This window comes from Lissotriton helveticus, chromosome 8 (assembly GCF_964261635.1).
Source record: "Lissotriton helveticus chromosome 8, aLisHel1.1, whole genome shotgun sequence".
Taxonomy (NCBI): Eukaryota; Metazoa; Chordata; class Amphibia; order Caudata; family Salamandridae; genus Lissotriton; species Lissotriton helveticus.
In genome coordinates this window covers 1,602,590,792-1,602,612,932 of record NC_136069.1, presented here as the reverse complement: position 1 = coordinate 1,602,612,932, position 22,141 = coordinate 1,602,590,792, and the positions used below count along the sequence as shown (strand labels likewise).

The 22,141-nt window shown below is 47.8% G+C and overlaps 1 protein-coding gene across 1 annotated transcript in view; it reads left to right on the top strand.

Moving 5' to 3' along the window:
- Positions 1-22,141, top strand: part of NUP98 (nucleoporin 98 and 96 precursor) — an 853,605-nt gene that overhangs the window by 119,007 nt on the left and 712,457 nt on the right. The window contains 2 exon segments of the mRNA XM_078658655.1: positions 513-652; positions 3,968-4,075. Of these exon segments, the coding sequence (XP_078514781.1) occupies positions 513-652; positions 3,968-4,075 (248 nt within the window).

Below are 22,141 nucleotides of genomic sequence, written 5' to 3'. Positions count from 1 at the left end.
TGTACTCTCTGACCCCTTCTGTTGGGCTCCATCTGAAAGTCCAGGCTCTTTCTGGCATTGCTGTCCCACTTTGATTTACACAAGTCTATCGATTTAGTATGCCAATTCAGTCATACTCTGCCCATTTTGTAATATTGCTTTGTAAATTTGAAAATACCTTTTCTACTATACTAGCATTACATAGTCTGTGATTTTATATATATATATATATATATGTATGTATGTATGTATGTATGTATGTAGGTATGTATGTATATGCAACAAGGCTCGCTCCAACCACAACTTCCACACGGACTTGCAACCAGACGACGAGGTAGACCCAATTCAGTGCTTCATTTTATTCCAGAACGCCACCAGCCATCACAACGCGTTTCGGCAGATCCCTGCCTTGATCACATGAATATATATTCTTTTACTTCTTGCCTCAGCTGTGTGGTTTTACTAGTTTGTTGGATGTCCGCTTTGAATGACTTGTACACATTGTTTACATTTCTGTTCTTTTGTATATATAGACTTTGGGACAAGCACCAGCAGTGGTGGCCTCTTTGGAACCACAAACACCACCACCAATCCTTTTGGGGGTACTTCTGGGTCACTCTTCGGACCAACCAGCTTTACAGCAGTCCCTACTGGAACAACCATCAAATTCAACGTAAGTTTGTATATAAAACGTACAGTGCTTTGAATGCACAAATTTTAGCAAACCTACTTATCTTTAAGTTGAAATTGCCGAATGAGAAGTGCAGTTGTATTTGTTTCACTATTTTGCAACATATGCATTTTTTAGGACTTTGTGCACTGGCATTTTTCTTTGCCATTTTGTTCACTTAGTGAATATGCATCATCTAGAGTATAGGTGTATTTAGAGTGTGGACTAGCATCATATCTCTGCTTGGCCTGTTAGTGGTCATTGAGCATGTTAATCTTGTCTACAGCTATTTCGGTATTCCCTTCACTGAACCAGTCATTACATTGTATGCCAAAGCTTTTACTAACTGTATTATTAGATTCGGATATGGTATCAAACATTTATTACAAATTGTTGCCATTGTGCATCCCACATCAGTTTTAAACATGAATGTTTCACTGTTAACGTTCAAGAAAACCGTGATGTATAGTTCCTAAAAATATAAAGGATCTGCACGTTTGTAGTTAACACTAACTGAGGGATTGGTGTCGAGACTGATTCCGGATATCCCCACATGATATGCCAGCCTATAGAACAGCTAGCTCGCAGTGCCAACCTAAGCCTCCGAACCTTACCAAGGAGTGAATAGTTTCTGGCAACCATTGAACATGACAACCCTTGACCCTTCAGGGATCGTGGATACACTACTTTTCACTTAATTGTGCTCACTTAGTCTCAGAGAGATGCACAGAATAAACGTTGGATGTTTTCAATAAGTATTTATTGAACCAGCTTCATTCTAGTTTATAACATGTTTGCTGTGAAAATCAATAGCCAGAAGCAAATGTAAAAGATTACAAGCACTAACAGAGTAAATAGAATTTAGATTTCTACCATGGTGCTAAAGCTGAATTTATAAAGGCATTTAAACATGACAATAATCGTGCGTAAGCCTACTATGCAAACCCTACCTATGTGTACCTAGCATGTATGTGGGAGTGAAGCCATGAATCCCCTGGGATAGAGCAAACCCCATTACCTGATGGGAGAGAATGAAGGACCCCATGTAGGTCACGAGTTGGACACCCTGCAAGGGTTGTCAGACCGCTGCGTGTTGAAGCTTCAGTGTGCAGGGTCCTCAGTGTCTTCTAGCAGCATGGAAGTGTCGCCTCGGTCTACCTAGTGAAGGTATTATTCTTTTATACCAAAAGGGTAGCCTCAGGGGTTTTACTACAGTCTGTTGCAAGTACGATTATGTAGATGAGCCTAAATCAATAATTGTAATTATGCAAAGTAGCCCTAGGATAACGATAGGGGTGACTTTTGTACAGAGTATGTTAAGCCTGTTATGTACGTCATGTGCAAGATTTTACTAAGAATCCTCCTACATAATAAATGAGGCTAGATTCAGGGCAATCAATCAGCATTTATTCCGTACATAACTGGGTAAAAGGTCAATGCTAGAACCGTTAAGCAGAGCAAGGTAGGACAAATATAGGTAAAAGGTCACTTTGCTACTTAGGACTAGTTTAGGCAACAGAACAGCAGTGTTATATAGTGAAATGCTTGATATTCAAAAGTGTGTTTAAGATGGTATTTATTAGCCAACCATGAAGGATGTAACTGTAAACCATTTCTGAAAAGCCTTTGAATATCTGTTGTAAGAACCTGGTTTGAACCTGGAGGAGCTTTATTCTGTCCCAAACGGGACTAATATCCGTCCCTATTATTACAAGTACCATAGGATAGAACGCTTTTGTAATAAGTAGGATGACCTATCCGTCACATTTGTGACTATGCAACCCGTCCGCCAAACTTTAAATTGTGCCTAAAGGCAGGTTAAGTCCTCCTAGTGATGTTTGCTAATCTGTTCTCTGACCCAGCTTGCCTTTGTAGCATTGGTTTTTGGGAGTCTACTTGAGGGTCTATATTCCCTTGCATGGCTTTGAAAAGGCTTATTGGAATTTTTAAATATCTTAGTTTCGTTATTTTTAGTCAGTTTTCAAAAACATAATCCAGCCATTAGACTGACATTGCCATCGTCTTTCTTCTGCAAGCACCCTTTTGTTCCCCAACCCCACATACACTAACTCTCACTCTCAGGTTAGTGCCGAGCGGCACGCACAGGATGTTACTCCTCCAAACTGGATCTTAATCACACAGTAAGCATGCATGGCAGATCAGTCTGCTGTCACTTCTTTCAGTTGTTCCTTATATCGACTCCTGGGCAGCTTTGTCACACCAGCAGTGCCAGTGCTTCATTGTCCATGCCACTCCTCTCCTGCCTCCAACAGTATTCTGATTAGTTTCAGACAAAATGGCTTAAGACACTCTTTCGCCACATCACTATGGGGCACGGTGATGTTCCAGTAGTGACTTGGCCCACCCCTTTTCTCCTTGCAAACTCTGTCATAGGGCTTGGAGACCCCTTTGCGAGCTCTGGCCATGAGTGTTTCACTAGATGTGAGGAAATCCTCGTGTTCGAGAGTAGGTAGGGAGTACAGGAGGATTTCCTCACATCTAGTGAAACACTCATGGCCAGAGCTCGCAAAGCTCATAAATCAAAACACCACAGCTGCCACTGTCTTAATTTACCACTGCAGTTCATGATAATTTAAGGCCCGTTCTGACCGGAAGGGATACTTAAAACACATCCCATGATAACTGATTCCCATGGACTGAAAAAGCTATCCAACTGTGATCTGGATATTCCACAATTTGCTCATAATGTTTTGATGGATGGGCTACAGGCACAGGCGATGTATTGTGTAGTGAAATGCCCTGGATGGAGCAGGTTGGTTAGCCAGCTGTAGCCATTTAATGCAAAAACTGCTTTTACATGCACCTTCTTTTCAGCTTTGTGTTCAGATATCTTCCTCTATTTTAAGCGTTCCAATTTCCTGCATGTGGGTGAGGACTAATCTGTGTCATAAGCTGATAAAGATACCTTTGATAAAGGTTACAGGTAGTACAATCTTGTACATCTACTGCTTATTTTGAGTCTTTTGAAAGAAGTTCCACAGATTATGATATTTTCATAGCAAGCAATGAAAAAAGTAGACAGTTGTCTTTAATCAAAACCCTGTTACTTCATTCAGTGTGGTTTATTCAGACTGTTTATGGGCACGGTAATACATGTTTAAGTTAGGTGTATTGTATTGTCATGTTATCTTGCCTGCCTTGTGTTTTGAAATGACATCATTCCCTCTTAGATTTCTCCCAGGTTTTGCTGAAATGTAATTAATCCCCTGGGCGCCTTTTGAATGTCTGGTTTGGCGACTTGGTTCTGATGTAATTTTTTAATGAAACTTTATATCTTTCTGTGAAATTGATTTGCAGCCCCCCACTGGCACAGACACAATGGTTAAAGGTGGAGTCAGCACTAACATTAGTACCAAGCATCAGTGTATAACTGCCATGAAGGAGTACGAAACCAAATGTCTGGAGGTGAGTAAATCCATCTGGCATAGTTATTGTCCTGCCCTAGATGTGCCTTTTGTTTGTACTTGTTGTACTGAAACAGGAAGGTGTAGTGTAATCTAGTAAATGTTTGAAACATCTCAACATAATTTGAAATAATGTGAGCATCTTTCAGCTCTGACCCCTCTAAAATTTTCAGCATGTAATTCTAATTCCAACAGATGTAGGCCGATTTACACGAAGGACCTTTGCTGTGAAGGATTGCGTTTTTGCCCTGATCATAGGGTGTGCGCATATGCACATGTGAATTCTGCTCTTCATGTGCTCTGGCCATTCAGTTGTGTGTGGTGAAGCATCTATAGCCGCATTCAAAAAGTAAGATTTCGTATCGGTCAAAAGCCAGCTTGCCTTTCCAAAGCCTTCTCTTGTGATGAAGAGGTCGACTCTATAAAAGTGTCCCTGGCGAAAAGCATAATTCTCTTGCCTTTCATTAAACATGAAAAGCAGACCTAAATGCATTGAAAGAACCTTTTTCTGATTTAGAGTAGAGCCTAAGACACATGTGAGGACAAAACCATGGTATGGCGGGATGCAGGTTATAGTTGGTGGAGCAAAATGTAACTGTAGAGTCTCTCAGGGGAGCTCCATTGATAGTCATAAGAACAGAATAGTCCCTCCACATGTGGGGTCCCGGATCACTTTTTAATAATATGTCGTAAGTGTAGATGTTTGCCTTTCTTCAGGAAGGCCTGTAGAAATACTGAAGACAAGAATAATGTGCAGTCTATAAGGAAGGCTATTGGGGCCAATTTCTTCAGATTGCATTTAAAAATGGGTAATATACCGTGTATATGTATGTATATGTATGTATATATATGTATATATGTATATGTATATGTATATGTATATGTATATGTATATGTGTGTGTATATATATATATATATATATATATATATATATATATATATTTCAAGCCAAAAACTTTAGTAGTATACTTAAATCTTTCACAGACCCTCTTTTAAAGGGAGAAAGCTGAAGGAAATGGACAGTGTAACTCTATAGGCTGCCATTATTTGAATGCAAAAACAGCATCTGCGTCTTTAAGAGCCTAGAGACCACCAGTGTCCCTTCTTGCCCAGCAGGTGGCAGTTGCTTCTGTTTTTCTTTTTTTCTGGCTCCTGGTGTCCGGTCCTTGGAGTACTGAGCTTCGTCCTTTTTGGCTTTTTTTAATCAAACTCTTGTAAATTTTTGATAACTGATTCATCTGACGGATTTAATCTGTCCCTGTGTTTTTCCGTCTTTCTGACAGAATTGTTAGTAATTAGTCAAATAAAATGCCATCTTTATTAGCCAAGTGTCCTGCCTGTGGAACAAAGAAGACCACGTCATACCCTTATGATGTCTGCATCCCTGAAAACCATGTTCCTGACATGTCCATACTGCAGGTAGTTTTCCAGAAGTGCCCTGAGAGACTAGATTCGCGTGCATGGTACAGAGGAGCGACACAGGCAGCAGGCGCAGTCTGAAGGTGGGATATTTAGAGAGCGAGGAGAGGGTCCGCTCTCGATCAGGTTCTTCCATCTTCCTCTGAGGACTCATACGTGCGAGATCCAAAAAGAGAAGCACAGCCCATAAACATCAATCCAGTTCGACGCCAAGAGCATCAATGTCTAGACAAAGTAAAATACCTATATGTTCACCGTCGAGGGCTGGGTCGGCGTTTAAGAGGGGCGAAGGTCGACTTCAAAACATAGAAGGTTAAAGGAGACCATGACGTCTAGAAGTGTCGACGTGGAGATATGGGAGAAAGTCGGAGTCTGTCAATGGAAAAGGCCCAAAAAATCAAAGCACAGGGGTTTACCCTCATCCTTGGACTCTGAGTACTCCGGGGTATATTCTCCGTTGTTGCCTACAGTACTGCCATACTCTCTTACTCCTCTGCATGCGTCTCCTCCACCACCTACACTTACAGGTCCTCCTCCACCTCCAGCGCCAGTACCTCTTCCGCAAACACAAGCTGTGGAAGCTCCTCCTCCGAGGCCTTTACGTTCTCCACAACAATTGCCTTCCAGATCTCGCCATTGTTTGTGCCACTCCAGGCATCGCCACAGGTCCCGGCATTCCTCATCTCTGCCATCCTCCGGATGCTCACATTGTCATCATGTGTCCAGGTCATGAACAAGCTCAAGACCTAGCGCGTCCTATTATTCTTCTACTTCTTCGACCAGCGCAGGCAGATACTCGGCAACGCTGTCTTATTTGCCTTAGCCACGAGTCTTTCCAGGTGATTATAACCCCTTGTAGGAGGCGCTGGTTAGAGACGCTTTGAAATTAAACATCCAGATGCTGGCTCCTGCACCCTTCACATTGGTCATTTTAGAGAATCTTCATCTTAGATCAGCGTCTAGGCGTCTCCTACCATTGGTTCCAGGTGTCTTCTGGCCAGCAGTGGACCTATTCATCACTCCAGCCTCAGCCAAATCTGCTCTGTCTAGGCTGCAAAAGAAGTACAGATCTCCAGATCACTGTTTCTCTACTGAGATCCACCCCTAGATTGTGTGGTCTTCTTTGCGGCAAACAAACACCATTCCTTTTTCTACAGTGCCACCAGACGAGGAGAGCTGAAAGTTGGAATCAGTGGGGTACAAGCTTTGCGCTACAGCTGCCACCGCTATGTAGGCAGCAAAAGCATCGACTCTTATCAGCAGATATGACCGAGCCTTGTGGTCCTCGTTAAAAAAAATTGCAGACCTCCCTAGAGATGAGGACTTCCTGAAAGTGGCAAATGAGAGTATGATGGTATCCAACCAGATCATCAGCGCTGCAGACTCCTCATTACCAGTAGCACACAAATACTTCCACGGGGTGGCCTTGAGAAGGCATTTGTGGCTCCACCCTAAGGACCTTAAGTATGAATACCTTCGGATTCTTTACGTTCCATTCTCTATGCCTACACTAGTAGGCAGTGATATTGGTGACTAATTGACCCAGATTAAGTCCGAAATGCAGACCCTAAAAGGCAGTAAGTCTTGTAAAGCAGAAAGAACGAAGGCCCTACAAACCTTACCTACTGTTTGAACCCAGAAAGGGTTCAAAACCCTCACTGGGACCGAGGTCAACAGCAAAACCAACCACATAGACCTTTCCAACAGCTGCAAAGTAGTCCACCCGAAGCCACTCAACAGCCTGCTAAGGGGGAAAGCCTACAACAGGCTCTAAACAATGAATCTCTATTTCCCTCCCTTCCATTACCCACTCTGGTGGGGAGGGGGGGGGGGTGAGTACATCTTCTTTCCTAAGAGTGGCAAGTGATCACAAGAGACACCTTGGTACTAAATATTGTTCAGAATGGGTATTGTCTTAGGTTCACCAGTCCTCTGGCAAATATTCCACCAAAACCATACAGTCACCCTTTACAGATGATGTTGTTCTTGGAAGTAAACCTACAGAAGTGTGAGGTGGAGACTATTCCTCCCACAAAAAACTGATTTATTCCTGTTATTTTCTGGTGGAAAAAAGTCACAGAAATGAGGTCAGACCATTCTTGATTTGAAACTAGCCAACAAGTGGGCTAGACGGCTAGACGAGAAAAACTTCAGATGAAGGCACTGCATCAGATCTGTCCCTAGTCATCAGGGAGACTGGCTCCGTTGGATTAATCTCCAAGATGCGTACTTTACTATCCCACTAGCCAAGAAGCAACGCAAATTCTTGACGTTTGTCATGGGTTACGATCATTACCAGTAGAACGTGTTTCCGTTTGGCCTCTAATCAGCCCCAGAACTTTCTTGAAATGTATGGCAGCGGTCTACCCCTATCTAGAGGACTGGCTCTGGGATCAAGGCGTCAACACCTTAAGAATCCCAACTACATTACCAGTTGACCAGCAGTCCTCCAACGATTAAGTCTGCATATCAATCACACCAAGTCTGTCTGAAGTGTTACTCTCTCATGAATGTCTTCCACCACACAGTGAGAACAGTGTCCTCTCTTCTTGGCTTGCTGGCTTACTTTAGCTTTCTAACTCCAAATGCCAGTCCCCACATGTGACTTCTCCAGGAATGTCTAGATCAGTGGGACCAACTTACGGTCACTTGGGTTGACAAAGTCACACTCTTCCCCCAATGCAAAGCAGTCTCTGAAATGGTCGTGCTCGCCTTCGAATCTGCTTCAAGGAATGACATTTTATTAGGATGTCCTTTCCCAGACCATATTCCAGATGCCTCGTTCGGATGGGGAGCGCACATGGATCTCCTCCAAATTCAGGGAACATGGTCTCCGAGAGATGACCTATCACATCAATCTCCTCGAGCTAAGCGCATTTCACCTAGCGTTTAAGGCTTTTCTCCCATCCTTCAAAGCACAATTCCTGCTTGTTCAGGCATACAGCACGACAACTATGTACTACCTCAACAAGCAGGGTCCGGACCTTTTATCTCACGAGACCCAAAAATTTGGAAGTGACTGATAGCTAGAGACCTTCAGATCACTGACTCCTCTCCCAGGTGTTCAAAATGTTAAAGCAGAATCCCGAAGTAGTCCTTCAAGAAAACAACAATTTGGTCCTTCACAAAGACTTCGTGCCAAACATTTTCAGAATGTTGGGCGCTCTGCTCACAGACTTATTTTGTCACTGCAGAAAACAGAAAATGCCCAGGCTTTGCCATGAGGTTCTTCTAACGAGCGACACTGGGGGAATGCCCTATAGATCAACTGGTCCGGCAGACTTCTCTACACCTTTCCTCCGATTCCCCCCTGATCCAGTCCGTTCTCATCAAACTGCTTTACTCCAGGGGAAACATCCGAAACGATTACTCCGGAACTAGTTCCAGAGTCATGCAAGCCAAACGACTTGCCCGAACAAGACTTTGTCTCAACCACGCATGTGCGTGGTGAAGGCTAAGCCGGTCTAGTGTTTGCGATGGGCGGAGAGAGAGGAGCATAGCACAGGACAGTTAAGAGGTGTTCAGGGTAGTTTATAGGGGGTGGGGGGCGTTCAGGGTAGTTTATAGGGGGTGGGGGGCGTTCAGGGTAGTTTATAAGGGGCGGGAGGGTCTTTCAGGGTAGTTTATAGGGGGTGGGGGGGCGTTGGGGGTAGTTAAGGGTTTGGGTTAGTTTTTGGGGGTGGGGGGATTTTGGTTATGTTTTAGGGGGTAGGAGGGGTTTGGGTTATGTTTTAGGGGGTAGGAGGGGTTTGGGTTATGTTTTAGGGGGTGGGAGGGGTTCGGGTTAGGTTTTCGGGTTATGTTTTAGGGGGTGGGAGAGGTTCGGGTTAGGTGTTAGGGGGTGGGAGGGGTTCGGGGCAGCTTTTAGAGGGTGGGGGGTATGTGGAAGTTTTTAGGGGATGGGAGGGGTTGGGTTAGTTGTAAGTGGTATGGGGAAGTTATCTGAAAGAAACGGGTTAGTGTTCGATTCCTTACCTTAGAATATCCCCAGGCGTCAGACTGGATCCGGAAAGTTTTGCTTAGTAGTACCCCTGCGCTTCGGTAGGCGTCGTCTGCGGCACTGCGTCCGTCGTCGGCGTCGTGATCGCCAGGATGACGTCGTCTGAGTACTTAGACGCCGCCCTCGCGCGCTGACGTCCGTTCTTTTTTCCGTGCCAGCAAGCGTAGATCCGGGAAGAGCAGTACTCTGTCATATTTGGACTAACTTTTTGATCTGTTTTGGATAATTTCTCGAGTCTGTCCTCGACTCGCGGTGCCCGTAGGGATGCAAACCCTGTGATGATTGTCATCGCTTGATGTCGGTGACCGACCCCCACTGTGGGTGCCTTTACTGTCTCGGGCGGACCATGATTACAAATCGTGCCCCGACTGCGGGGCCTTGACCTCGAAGGCTAGGCGGAAGCGGTCCCATAAGCGTCTCGAGCTCCGGCAGTCGGCCCCGCGCCGCTCGAGGTCCCGGTGCAGGAGGATGTCGAGGGACCGGTCATGAGACCGCAGTCATCGCCACTCGACGAGTCAACACCACTCGTCGGGCTCCAGGTCCTCAGGTTAGTCGAGGCACTCTAAAAAATGGTCTTCCGACTCCTATCTCTCTCCCCCCCCCCCCCTGACACTCGCGTGACGCGGTCGGGGTTTCGGGCGACACCGCAAGTGGCGCGTCCAGCTCCATACCCGCCGGTCCCTGAGTTGCGCGGGACGCCAGAGATTAGTGCTTTCCTCACGGCCATGAGGTTGCGCTTCCCTCAGTCGGAACCCGCCGAGGCGCCTTCAGGCCCCGCGGGTCCGTCTAGGAGCCCGAGCGTGCCGGCAGCTCCGGCGCCACATGACTCCTCAGGATCTAGGCTTGGATCCGTGACGGCGCCAGTCGACCTTACGACCCCTCCGCTGGCGCAGTCACCACGGGTGTCGCCCCCACGATGCCGTCCCCGGATGACGTCTCCGGTTCCTGCCCCGTTCTGGATCCAGCGTCGGACCGGCGCCGTCTTCGACGCCGATCGGTGAGCCCTTCACCGACGACCCCGCTCCATCATTTATTCCTGACTATCAGGAGATTGATGACGAGGTGGACTCTGAGGGGTCTGAGGACTCTCTGGCACTGCAGTGCCAGTTGAGCCAGGACTGGGCAGACGAGCTGGGGGGAGGCCAGTGGTCTGGACACTTCGCCGGACACTGTCTCCCCTCCTACTGTGGCTACGGAGGAGGGGGCTGCTTACAGTGTGGTGTTGACACTAGGGCAGCCATGGCCTTGGCTCTTGAGCTCCCTGTCGTGTCAGTGAGGACTAACCTCCTCACTGAGGTGCTCAAACCGCAGGCAAGCTCCTCGGAGCCTCTCCTGCCGTGTAACGAAGCCCTCACTGACGTTCTGGTGGGCACCTGGTCCAAGCCCTCCACAGGCCTCCCTGTGGATCGGAGCGTGGCCCGACGCCACCGCCCGGCTCCGGTTGACCCCAGCTTCCTGTCCGTTCATCCCACCCCCGAGAGCCTGGTGATCCAGGCCTCTACCTCCCAGACTGCATTCCCGACCCCTCCTCCGGATCGGGAATCCAAAAGGTACGATCAGTTTGAGAAGAAACTGTTCTCCTCCCTGAGTTTGGGGTTGCGGACTGTCAACACCGCCTGCCTTTTGGGCCATTACACCCACTCTATGTGGGATACGGTTGCGGAAGTGCTGCCGCAGGGCCCGTTGGAGGTTCAGGCAAAGCTTACCCAAGCCCTAGCGGAGGGTTGGAATGCAGCACGATATTCAATACGGTGTGGACTTGATACCACAGACTCGCTGGGCAGGGCGATTGCAACGACGGTGGCGGTTCGCCGCCAATCCTGGCTGAGGTCCGCCAACTTTTCGGGGGATGTCCAAGCCACCCTTATGGACATGCCTTTTGATGGCCATCGCCTCTTTGGCGACCAGGCGGAGAGTGCGCTGGAGCGTCTCAAGGACTCCAGGGCTACAGCAAAGTATTTGGGCCTCGGCCAACGCCAGCAAACCTTCGCCTTTCACCCCTTTCGTGGCCAAGGAAGGGGCGCCCCCACACGTCCAGCCAGCCACAGGCCGCAGAACCGGTCTCAACGTGGTCGCGGACGTGGTAACCCCCGTGGCGATGCCGGAGGACAACGACACACGGCGTACCATCACACCAGACAGGTGGGTGCTGCAAATCGTCCGAAGGGGCTACTCCTTCCCCTTCGAGGCGACCCCCTCCAGCCATGCCACCGCAGTCCCACCGCATGTCGGGGGATCACTTGCAACTTTTGCAGGAGGAAGTTACGGCCCTTTTGGCCAAGGGGGCCATTGAGCATGTTCCTGGGCCAGAAGTAGGACGAGGTTGCTATTCCCACTACTTTCTGGTACCCAAGAAGGGCAAAGGAGGCCTACGCCCTATCTTGGACCTACAGAGCTTCAACGGCTTCCTCCGGAAGGAGAAGTTGAAGATGCTGACTTTGGCTCAGGTCCTAGCTGCCCAGGATCCAGAAGACTTGATGGTAGCGTTGGACTTGCAGGACGCATATTATCACATCCTCGTCCTGCCGGCCCACCGGCTCTACCTGCGGTTCACGGTAGGCCACGATCACTTTCAGTTTACTGTGCTCCCCTTCGGCCTTACCATAGCCCTGCGGGTGTTCACAAAAGTGATGGTGGTGGTCGCAGCTCATCTGTGCAGATTGGGGGTTTCAGTCTTCCCCCATCTCGACGACTGGTTGTTGAAGGCGGGCTCACCCCAGACAGTCTTCTCCCACCTCCAGACTACGGCCGATCTGCACTCGCTGGGGTTCTCCATCAACATGCCGAAGTCACAACTATGTCCCTCTCAAAAGCTCCTTTTCATCGGAGCGGTTCTGGACTCAGCGCAGTTTCGGGTTTATCCCCCGAACAGCGGGTTCTGAATATTCAGGCTCTCATTTCGATCTTTCAGCCTTTATCCCGGGTCTTGGTAAGGTTGATGCTGCGGCTCCTGGGTCTGAAGGCCTCCTGCATCCTTCTGGTGCATCATGCCAGGTGGCGGATGCGGGCTCCGCAGTGGGACCTGAAGTTTCAGTGGGCACAGCATCAGGGCAACCTGTCCGACCACATCCTGATCCCGGAGGGCACTTTCAGACAGTTGCAGTGGTGGCTCACGGACCGCGATTGGGTCAGCGGCAGATCTCTCTCCCTTCCCCAACCGGAGAACGTAGTAGTGACAGATGCGTCCCTCCAGGGATGGGGAGGCCACATGGGAGAGAGGGAGATCCAAGGCCTCTGGTCTCCGGCGGTGTCCCGGCTCCACGTCAACCTTCTGGAGCAGCGGGCGATCTGGCTTGCACTGAAGGCATTCCTTCCCTCTGTCCGGGGGTGTAGTGCAGGTGTTCACGGACAACACCACCACCATGTGGTACTGCAACAAACAGGGCGGGGTGGGGTTGTAGACCCTTTGCCAGGAGGCTCTCCGCCTCTGGCAATGGCTGGAACGCCAGGGCGTCACCCTGGTGGTTCAACACCTGGCAGGTTCCCTGAACGCCAGTATGGACTAACTCAGCCGCCGGTGCATGATGGATCACGAATGGCGTCTGAACTCGGACAAGGTCTCTTTCAGCAGTGGGTAGACCCTTGGTTAGATCTATTCGCCACCAAAGAGAACGCGCAATGTCATCAGTTCTGCGCGTTGGAATTTCCAAGGCGGCACTCGCTCGGAGACGCTTTTCGTCGCAAGTGGAGCTGCGGTCTGTTGTTCGCCTTTCCGCCTATACCACTTCTGCCCTGCCCAGAGTGCTGAAGATCAGGCACCACCGGGCCCAAGTCATCCTTGTGGCTCTGGACTGGGCACGAAGATACTGGTATCCCGAGCTACTCAGCATGTCAGTCGATCCCCCGACTTGTCTGCCTCTTCAGGAGGACCTTCTGTCGCAGCAGCAGGCAACGGTCCTCCACCCAAACCTGTCCAGTCTTCACTTACATGCGTGGAGATTGAGCGGCGACAGTTGTGTCCATTTGACTTGCCTCCTGAAGTCTGTGATGTGATTCTGGCAGCCAGGCGTCCCTCCACAACATCGGTATACGCCTGCAGGGCCAAAATTAACTTGATTGCTCCGGAATGGCCACATCAATGGTGGTTCACATGACCGCGCCCATATCTCAAACTACTGTGCAAACCGGAACTTCCTATGGAATTCGGAGGCCAGATGGTGCACCCTATTCTCTTCTGCTGAAGTTTAGCAGCATGGCTCCTGAGCTAGTTCATTATGGGCATTTGAAATACTTAATGGGGGATGCTTGTCTCTAGTCCTCATCAGTGCTGTAACAGATGTATCTGATTAGCAGCTAAAGGCTACTCGCATGGAATACGCCTAGGCTGTCCTGTTTTCAGTTTCTATTTTTGGTAAATTCTGGTGGGGTTTTGTCAGTGTTTTCAATATCTTAAAAAACAGTTGTTATCAGTGGTTACACATTTTCACGCCACTAAAAACAACAGAACAAGTGTTTTTCCGGTGTGTATGGAACGGTTTGCTTTTATCATTGCTTGCTTTCTGCACTGAAAGAACATGGTATATAGACAGTGTAATAACAATAACAATGGTAACGGTTATACAGGAGCGCACAGCGTGTATAAGAATGTACGTATGAAGAATAGTAAAGTAACCAGTTGGTGCTCAAGGCGGAGATGAGTAGGTTACCACTACTCAAATTATAAGCCAAAGGCTTTAAGGCAATTCAAAATTCCACCAAGCACTCAAATTGTAAAATAAAGTTCCAATAAATCCGTGTCAAAAGAGTATCTCTGAATAATCAAGAGGTTTTCATTTCTTTGCTTTATTCCAAATTTTCAGCGTAGCTTTCGAAGCACAGCCAACACGTGTTTCGTCTTGTCAGTCACAGACAAACAGACTTCTTCAGGGCTGTAAACAAGTACATTAACCAATATTCAAATATCATTGCTAAATTAAACAATATCATAGTACAACCAAAATTCACCGAGTAGTGTGAAAAAAGTAAAAAGCCCTACACCAAGAAAAGGGCTAGAATCACCTCCGATGTAATGAAAGGCCAAAAGGCAATGCCAAGGTTAATAGTTCTATAAGTAAATAGAAATTAGCTAGTGTAACATACCATCAACGAAAGTTCAAAAGTATTCAATTTTCCTCATTGAGTTCAGTAAGCTAATCGCTGTAGAGTATTCTAAAATACACAACGGGAGTAGGAAAAAGCCCCGGTCACAGATAGGTTCTTCCGAAAATAAAGGGACTAGTATAAAAAGAAATTGTCGTGTGACTCACCATATTAATGTATAATAAGTCATGTAGCACGAATAATAGTAATATGGTAGCAAATTCCGTAGGTTCCAAATAGTAGAACAACACTCCACTCTGTAACCAAATAAGTATCATATAACAGCCAAATAAACATCAGAATATAAGTCTCAATCACCATCTGTAAACTCGTAATCTTACCCGAGTCAAGGGTCAGTAAGTCATCCAATTCACAAATAATCCGTCAATGAATGCAATATCTAAAATAGTAACTAGTAAATTCCTTAGTACCAGATTCCCAACAATATACTGGCATAGAAATCGATACCAGCGCACACAGCAAGAGAGAACTCACCGCATATCTGTTTAGAGTATTCCTGAAAAGCTCCGCGTGCTACACGGGCGCCATCTTTCAATGGCAATTTATAGTGTATAACTGAGCACGCCATCTTTGAACGGCTAAAAAAGTAATTCTATGTTACAGAGCGCAGAGTATTATAGCGTAATTATACTGCGTATATGCATCCGTCAAATTCACTGCATGTCTATTTATAAGTCTTCGTAAAGTAAATAGCGTACTGAGCAGACATTATCCCTCAAATAACAATAAAACGAAGAAACTGATAAAGTAAGAACCGGAGGCGCCATCTTTAAGTAACCAACATGTCGCGTAATGCACCAAAGCATAATGGTACCAAAGTAATAAGTAAATATGCGCCATCATAGAGCGGTAAATAGTAACGCTCACGTTGTATTTTAGTGCTGGTGATCTATTATTTATCATCACAAAATATAAAAAACAAAGTATATACATCTCAATACGTAACGAGTAGTATTATAGAAAATCTAAAGTCGCCATCTTGGAATAACCAAAATGTAGCCTGATGTACCAATGTATAATGGCACCATGAATACTACTTCGAAGCGCGCCATCTTTAAACAGTAAACAGTAACCAAAATGTAACCTGATGTACCAATGTATAATGGCTCCACAAATACTAACTAGTAGCGCGCCATATTTAAACGGTAAATAGTAGCGCTAGGGATATACTTAGGTGATGGTAATGGATTATTTATCATCCTAAGATACAAGAGACCAAGTATATGCCGCTCAGTACATAACGAGTAATAATAGTAAGAAATCTAAAGTCATAATACCATAATAAGTATAGTCATGTATTAGTAAGCAAATAGAATTCATAAATACTACGCACTGAAAACGAGTAGTAAAGGTGTTGTATACACCGTATTAGGTTAGTGAGTATCACAGTATACGAGATGTCCTTAATATTCCAAAAGTGCATATCTCCCCCGGGGGTATCAAATAATATAGAGGGAAAGTTAGCGGAAAATCAGAAAGAGGGGAAGGATGAGTAGAAAGGCAAAGGAAAAGTAGTGTACATATAGGATCAGTTTAAACTAACAGCAATCAGTAGCTCTGGATATACAGTGTGAAAGCTGTCACGTTAAGATGTACTCACATTGATAACATTATTCATTGTTTACAGTTTCAATGTGTACATATAGGATCAGTTTAAACTAACAGCAATCAGTAGCTCTGGATATACAGTGTGAAAGCTGTCACGTTAAGATGTACTCACATTGATAACATTATTCATTGTTTACAGTTTCAATCATTCCCTAGATAATATTCCATTTCTTGATCAATATTTAAACCCAGTTCTACCGCTTTAAGTTTCATAAGCCAAAGTACCTCTCTTCGTCTCAGTTGTAACTGTCTATTCCCACCTCTTGGGTTTCTTTCAATATGATCAATACCATGGTAACTAAACTTATGTTTCTCTTTCTCATTATGATGTCTAACAATGTGAGAAGCAATAGGATAGCCGCTATCGCCTGTTTTTAATGCTCTGAAATGTTCCATCATTCTTTCTTTCAGTTTCCTGATAGTACTGCCTACATAAATTTGTTTACAGGAACACACTATGACGTAAACCACAAATGTGGTATCACAGTTAATAAACATATTTATGGAGTGGTCACCAGTGTCATTGTAGTTAAAAGTCTTAACTTTAGTTTTCGCCCATCTGCAGGAACTGCATTTACCACATTTGTGGAAACCTATTGTCCTTTCAGTGAGCCAATCAGGTTCTATTTTCTTTACCGGGTATCTTAAAAAACAGTTATCAGTGGTTACACATTTTCACGCCACTAAAAACAACAGAAAAAGTGTTTTTCCGGTGTGTATGGAACGGTTTGCTTTTATCATTGCTTGCTTTCTGCACTGAAAGAACATGGTATATAGACAGTGTACATATAGTGTTTATGAGGTCCAAAGAGATTTTTGCAAATTAATCTTATTGTAATACACCATACAATACTTCTTCAGTGAGTCTTTAGTCATGTGCGCTCGTGCTTTCCTTCCCATGTAAACTTCTGTGAAAAGGCCCTCTCAGCATTCATAGCCCCATGGGCAGAGAACCGTCAGCTAAGGAGCACAGTTGGGATGACTCTTTCTTTGATGCCACATAAAGCACGAAATGATAAATATTTGTGTTTTAGTTCCTGGGCATAAGAAAACAGTGCACCAGAATGGACTAAAAAGTCAATAGCATCCCTCATTAACTCTGAAGATTGTAAAGATGCTTTCAGCATACCATCTAACAAGTGGCAAGGATCTCCTACAGGGAATCACTTCAGCTTGGGTATCATTTTTGACAGGTCATCACACAAATTATTTATATACATAGCTGAATCACTACAAATACAAACATTATCACTCCAATCTTTGTTGAACTTGGAAAGAACCTTTTTTTGCAGAGCATAACAAGTGACACTTCGTTCCATGTTTTCCAAACGTCTGGTGTCACGTTTTCACCACTATCCCAGATGCTTGGTGATATGTATACTTGTCACTATACCTTGCATTTAATGTTTAAAGCCTGAGGTGTTGGCAATTCACCAACTATCAATACTGACCCACTAGAAACTATGGTCTGATGTATTAAGGGTGTTTACCCATTCTCTGTGGGCAAATGTGATGACACATATTAGGAAAGATTTTTATGAAACTAGCCATTTTACCGATCAGTGAAAGAATCAAATGCAGCCAAAATATCAAATGTGAGTTTCATATGTCCTGATTCTCTACAGTTTATAAAATAATTAAACTAAACCTAAAACGTGAAACTAAACCTTGCATCTTTAGACCAAAGGCCATAAAACTAAAAAAAGTAAAAGGAAGAAGAAACAAAATTGTATTGGCATCCCTAAAGAACAAAACTCAAGCAGAATAATGTTAGCCAGTCTTTCTTACTGCTAGCTTGTATAACAAAGTTACATTTTATTGACCCCTTCAGTAAGAACAAAATGACTCTTTCACTTTCTTTTTCCTTTCTTTGAATGTCATTTAGTTTGTGGTTGTGCAGGTGTTTTTTCAGTGTTTATATGTTTTCACCGGTGAGGGCTATTTTTCTTTCAGTGGAGTTTTATCAGTTATTATAGGTTTAAACCTAAAACCCCACAGCCTAAATACGCCTCAAGTGATGTTCTTGGTGGAGGCTAACTGGCATGAAACCCAAGGCAACTGTGTATTTCAAATCTAACATTCTCAGGCAACTGTTTTTGGGTGTCATGAAGGTGACTAAATGAGGCGCATTAAATTGTAAATGGAGATATCTGATAGTCTACTAGCCACAGATTCCTTCACGTAGAATTATCCCCAGGCGTGAGACTGGATCCGGAAACTTTTTTTGCTACAGCATCCCTGCGCGCCGTGGGCGGGACGACACCACACGACTCCGCCAGGGCGTCGTCCGCATACTTGACGTCAGCGAGGTCACATAAGCCCCACCCCGGCAGGCCTATGTCAGTTTTTTCCTTTTCCGTGTGTAGCGTGGGTCCGGTCTTACTGTGGGCCTGTTTGGGTCCCTTCTTTCTTAACCACTTGTCTTCCCTCTGGTGGAACAGTGTGCGAATGCCTTCTGGCTTCAAAACGTGCACGTCGCGTGGGCGTCTTATGTCGGCGACGGACCCTCATCTCATTTATGTCGTGTTTGGGGGAGGATCACGGCACCACTGATTGTGAGGCGTGTCCACAGTTGAAGCCGAAGTCGCGGCGGGAGCGCCGAATGAAACTTCTATCGGCGCGTCTCTCCAGGTGTACCTTCTCCCCTCAATCAGCTATGGCAGACTGCTTCAGATACGGCTGTGGTAATCGTCCTCGTCCTTCCCGATGTTACGAGAGCATCGCTCCCAGGTGGGTAAGTGTCTCAGTTTGTCCCCGGAGCTGGTGTTCGGCCTTCCGGGGGCGTGGGCTCTCCGCGGGTGATGCGGCCCACGTGTTGTCCTCCTTTCCGCAGTTTCCCGGTGAGGGGGCATCGAGAGTCCAGATGGAGACATACGCGGCGGCCTTGCTGGTGTCTCCTCCTCCTTCCCTTCCTGGGGCGTCGACGGACCCCTTGCCTCGCGTGGGGCCCTCCGTGGTGCGGCCTATGACTGGTTCGGATCCAGGCTTGGAGGATGTGGTGCTGTTAGGGTGCGGCCCCTCTGGGGTCCCTCCTTCAGGCCACAGGGCCTCTGCCTTGCCGTAAACTCCCACAGGAGTCCCTCTGGTGTCACGGGAGGTTGCCGGGGCTCGGGTCGCATCCCTGAGCCCCACTCGGCCCTCTAGGCAGGCGAAGGCCTTTCGAAGGCTGAGCTGATGCCACCAAGGCGTCTGTGTCTGCTTCGGGCAGCGCCACAGGGGTCGGTGACCTCTCTTCGTCCCGCTCTGGGTCGAGGTGGGGTGGGGACTCCTCGTCCCCCTCCAGGCCCTTCTCCTTCCTCCCCGTGGGCGTCTGCCTCGTCGGAAGGCGAGTGGGAGGTTGATTCGTCCCTGGCGCCACCGCATGGGTCGCCAGACCGCCTACGCAACGTTCTGGGCCGAGGCTGGCGGAGGACTTAGGGTCACTTCCCTGGTCCCTCTCGTCCCTCCACGCAGGTGGCTGCCTCGGCAGAGGTAGAGTCCGTGCCATTCCGGCGCTGCTCCTTGGCCACTTCAGCTCAGGCCCCATTCCGGTCCATGGTGCTGTGTGATTTTTGAGGAGCCCTATCCGGTCTCTCCTACGGCGCCGGATGGTGCTGGCGTCCTACCTCGGGGTGCGGACTCCACGGCTCCACACACTGGTCGTGCCGCGGATTTGTCTTTGGACGCTCCCTCTTCTCCGGAGGCTGGCTGCATATTGGTGTCCTCTTCCCCGGAGACTGGCCGCCGTGTGGTTTGTTTCGCTGGCGTCGTCGAAGGGTGGCTCCCCGCCTTTTCTGAGACCGAGGTGCTCGTTGGAGGAGCGGCAGGTACCCCATTCCTCAGTACCTTCTGGCTTCCAGGTCTGGCCTTTGCCTGTCCTGCTTGGCTTCGGGGACGGCCGACTTAGTCTCCAGCTGTCACCAACGGAGGAACTGCTTTCCTCTCAGCGGGCCCTACGGAGGTGGGTGCGGCCTTTCTCTCACGCGGCCTACGGAGGTGGATGCGGCCTTTCTCTCACGCGGTGTCCACGGTTGTGGGCATTCTACGCATGGGGGACCCGATTGTTCATTTTCCAAAGGACCATCTCTTGGAGGTTCTTCACCAGGGCTCTGGTGGGAGGGATATTTTGCTCCCCTTTGAGGGTTCGCTCCTTTCTTCCCTGACGGGAGCTTGGAGGCGTCCCGCCTCAGGGATCCGGTGCCTCAACACCTTCTGCACCGACACCTTCCGGCACCACGTGACCTGGCGTGCCTCTCCCTCCACCCCTCTGCTGCCAGTCCACTTTTGAGGACCTCCTTCCCCTCCCTGCTGCCACTGTTGACTCCGCCGTCCAGGGAGGCCCGCTGGCTGGACTCTTGGGGGCGCAACATGTTTGCCTCAACTAGTGCTGCCTCGTGCCCTTAACACCTTGTGTGTATTAGCTAGGGCCTCCTCTTGTTTGTGGAACTGGGCTGAGTCTCTGGGATGTGCGGCTTCCCAGGAGACGGTTCAGGTGGACTCGGGCATCATGCTTTAGATGGCTGGGAGCTAGCAGCGTTTATTCTCCGCTCCGCTCTGGACATCCCGGAGGTGCTGGGCCGGGCCATGGCTTCCTCAGTCGCGCTCCGTCGCCATGCTTGGCTTCGGGACGGTGTATTCCCTGAGAATATTTGGGAGCAGCTCATTGATCTTCCATTTGATGGCAGCCTGTTCCATGCCCCGGCTGATTCTGCCATCCAGAGGTTCCTGGCAGAGCTCCGTTCTCCTCCACCTCCTACTCCTCCTCCTCCTCCGCCGTCTTATTATACTCCTCCTCCTCCGCCGTCTTATTATCCTCCTCCTCCGCCGTCTTATTCTCCTCCTCCTCCTTTCCCCCTCCTCAGTGACTGCTGAGTTTAACTGTGTTTGGCCTTTTGGATGCCCTTGCTATAGATTGGATTTCCTGGCCATTGAGTTCTCCTTGATTGGACTTTGGCATTGTTGGCTGCTGGATGGCCCTTGTTGCCTGTGTTAGGGTGTGTCTGTGTTTTTGCTGGAGTAGTTACAGACTTGGCCCTCAGATTGGGCCTTCTGTTAATTCTTTGGGCTGATATCAAGCCCTCCGCGGGGTTGTTTTTTCCCCGTGACTCTTTTGCTTTCACCTCTGCTGCGGAAGTTCTTCCAAAGTGTTCCTGTGTTTTGGGACTTACCGTACCTTATGTGGGGTAGTGGTAGCTGTTATATAGCTATGCTCTGCTGGGGAGTGCTGGTTGCCTTCGGGTGCCTGTTCTCCATGGCGTTTCTGTATGTTGCTATTGCTTCGTGAGGTTGTGTGCGCGGCCCTTGTAGTAGTAGGCCTGGCTATTTCCTCTCCTTCCTGCTGAGACCTGGGATGCTTCAGTGTCCTTCATGCTTCTGGCGGTTTATGGTTATAGCTGCCGTTCTGGCTGGCCTGTTGCCTTCCCTCTGGTGGGTTTGCCTCTTTCTTGGTTTCCTTGGGCCCTGTGGGCTTCTTCTTGTTCCTCTGCCTGTCCTGGCGTTGGGTGGAAGCTCCTTTTGCCCTGGGGGTGGAGTGGAGTGCTTCGGCCTCTCCGGCCTTGACCTTGGTGCCTCTGTTGTGCGTGTATAGGCCTCCACTCTTCCTCCTACATCCCTCCTGGGACTCCTGGCGTTTGACTTGTTGTGGTCCTCTTGCCTGGTAGGGACAAGGTTGCCTCCCTGGTCTACAGGGCTGGTCCCCTGTGGGCCTTCTGTCCTGTCCAGACTGGTAGGGTCCTTTCGCAGACCCTCCTTCCCCGTGGGTATTGCTTGGGTATCTATTCTACGTGAAGGAATCTTTGGCTAGTAGTCTCTATCAGATGTACGAGTTAATTCCCTTCAGTAACTATATATCTAGTAGAGACTATTCTAGCTGCAGATTCCTTCACGGCCCGCCTTCCTCCCCGTTCTGCCAGGACCCCTGGGCTGGTCCTTGGTACTCGCCTTCCGGTGAGGGGCCATGT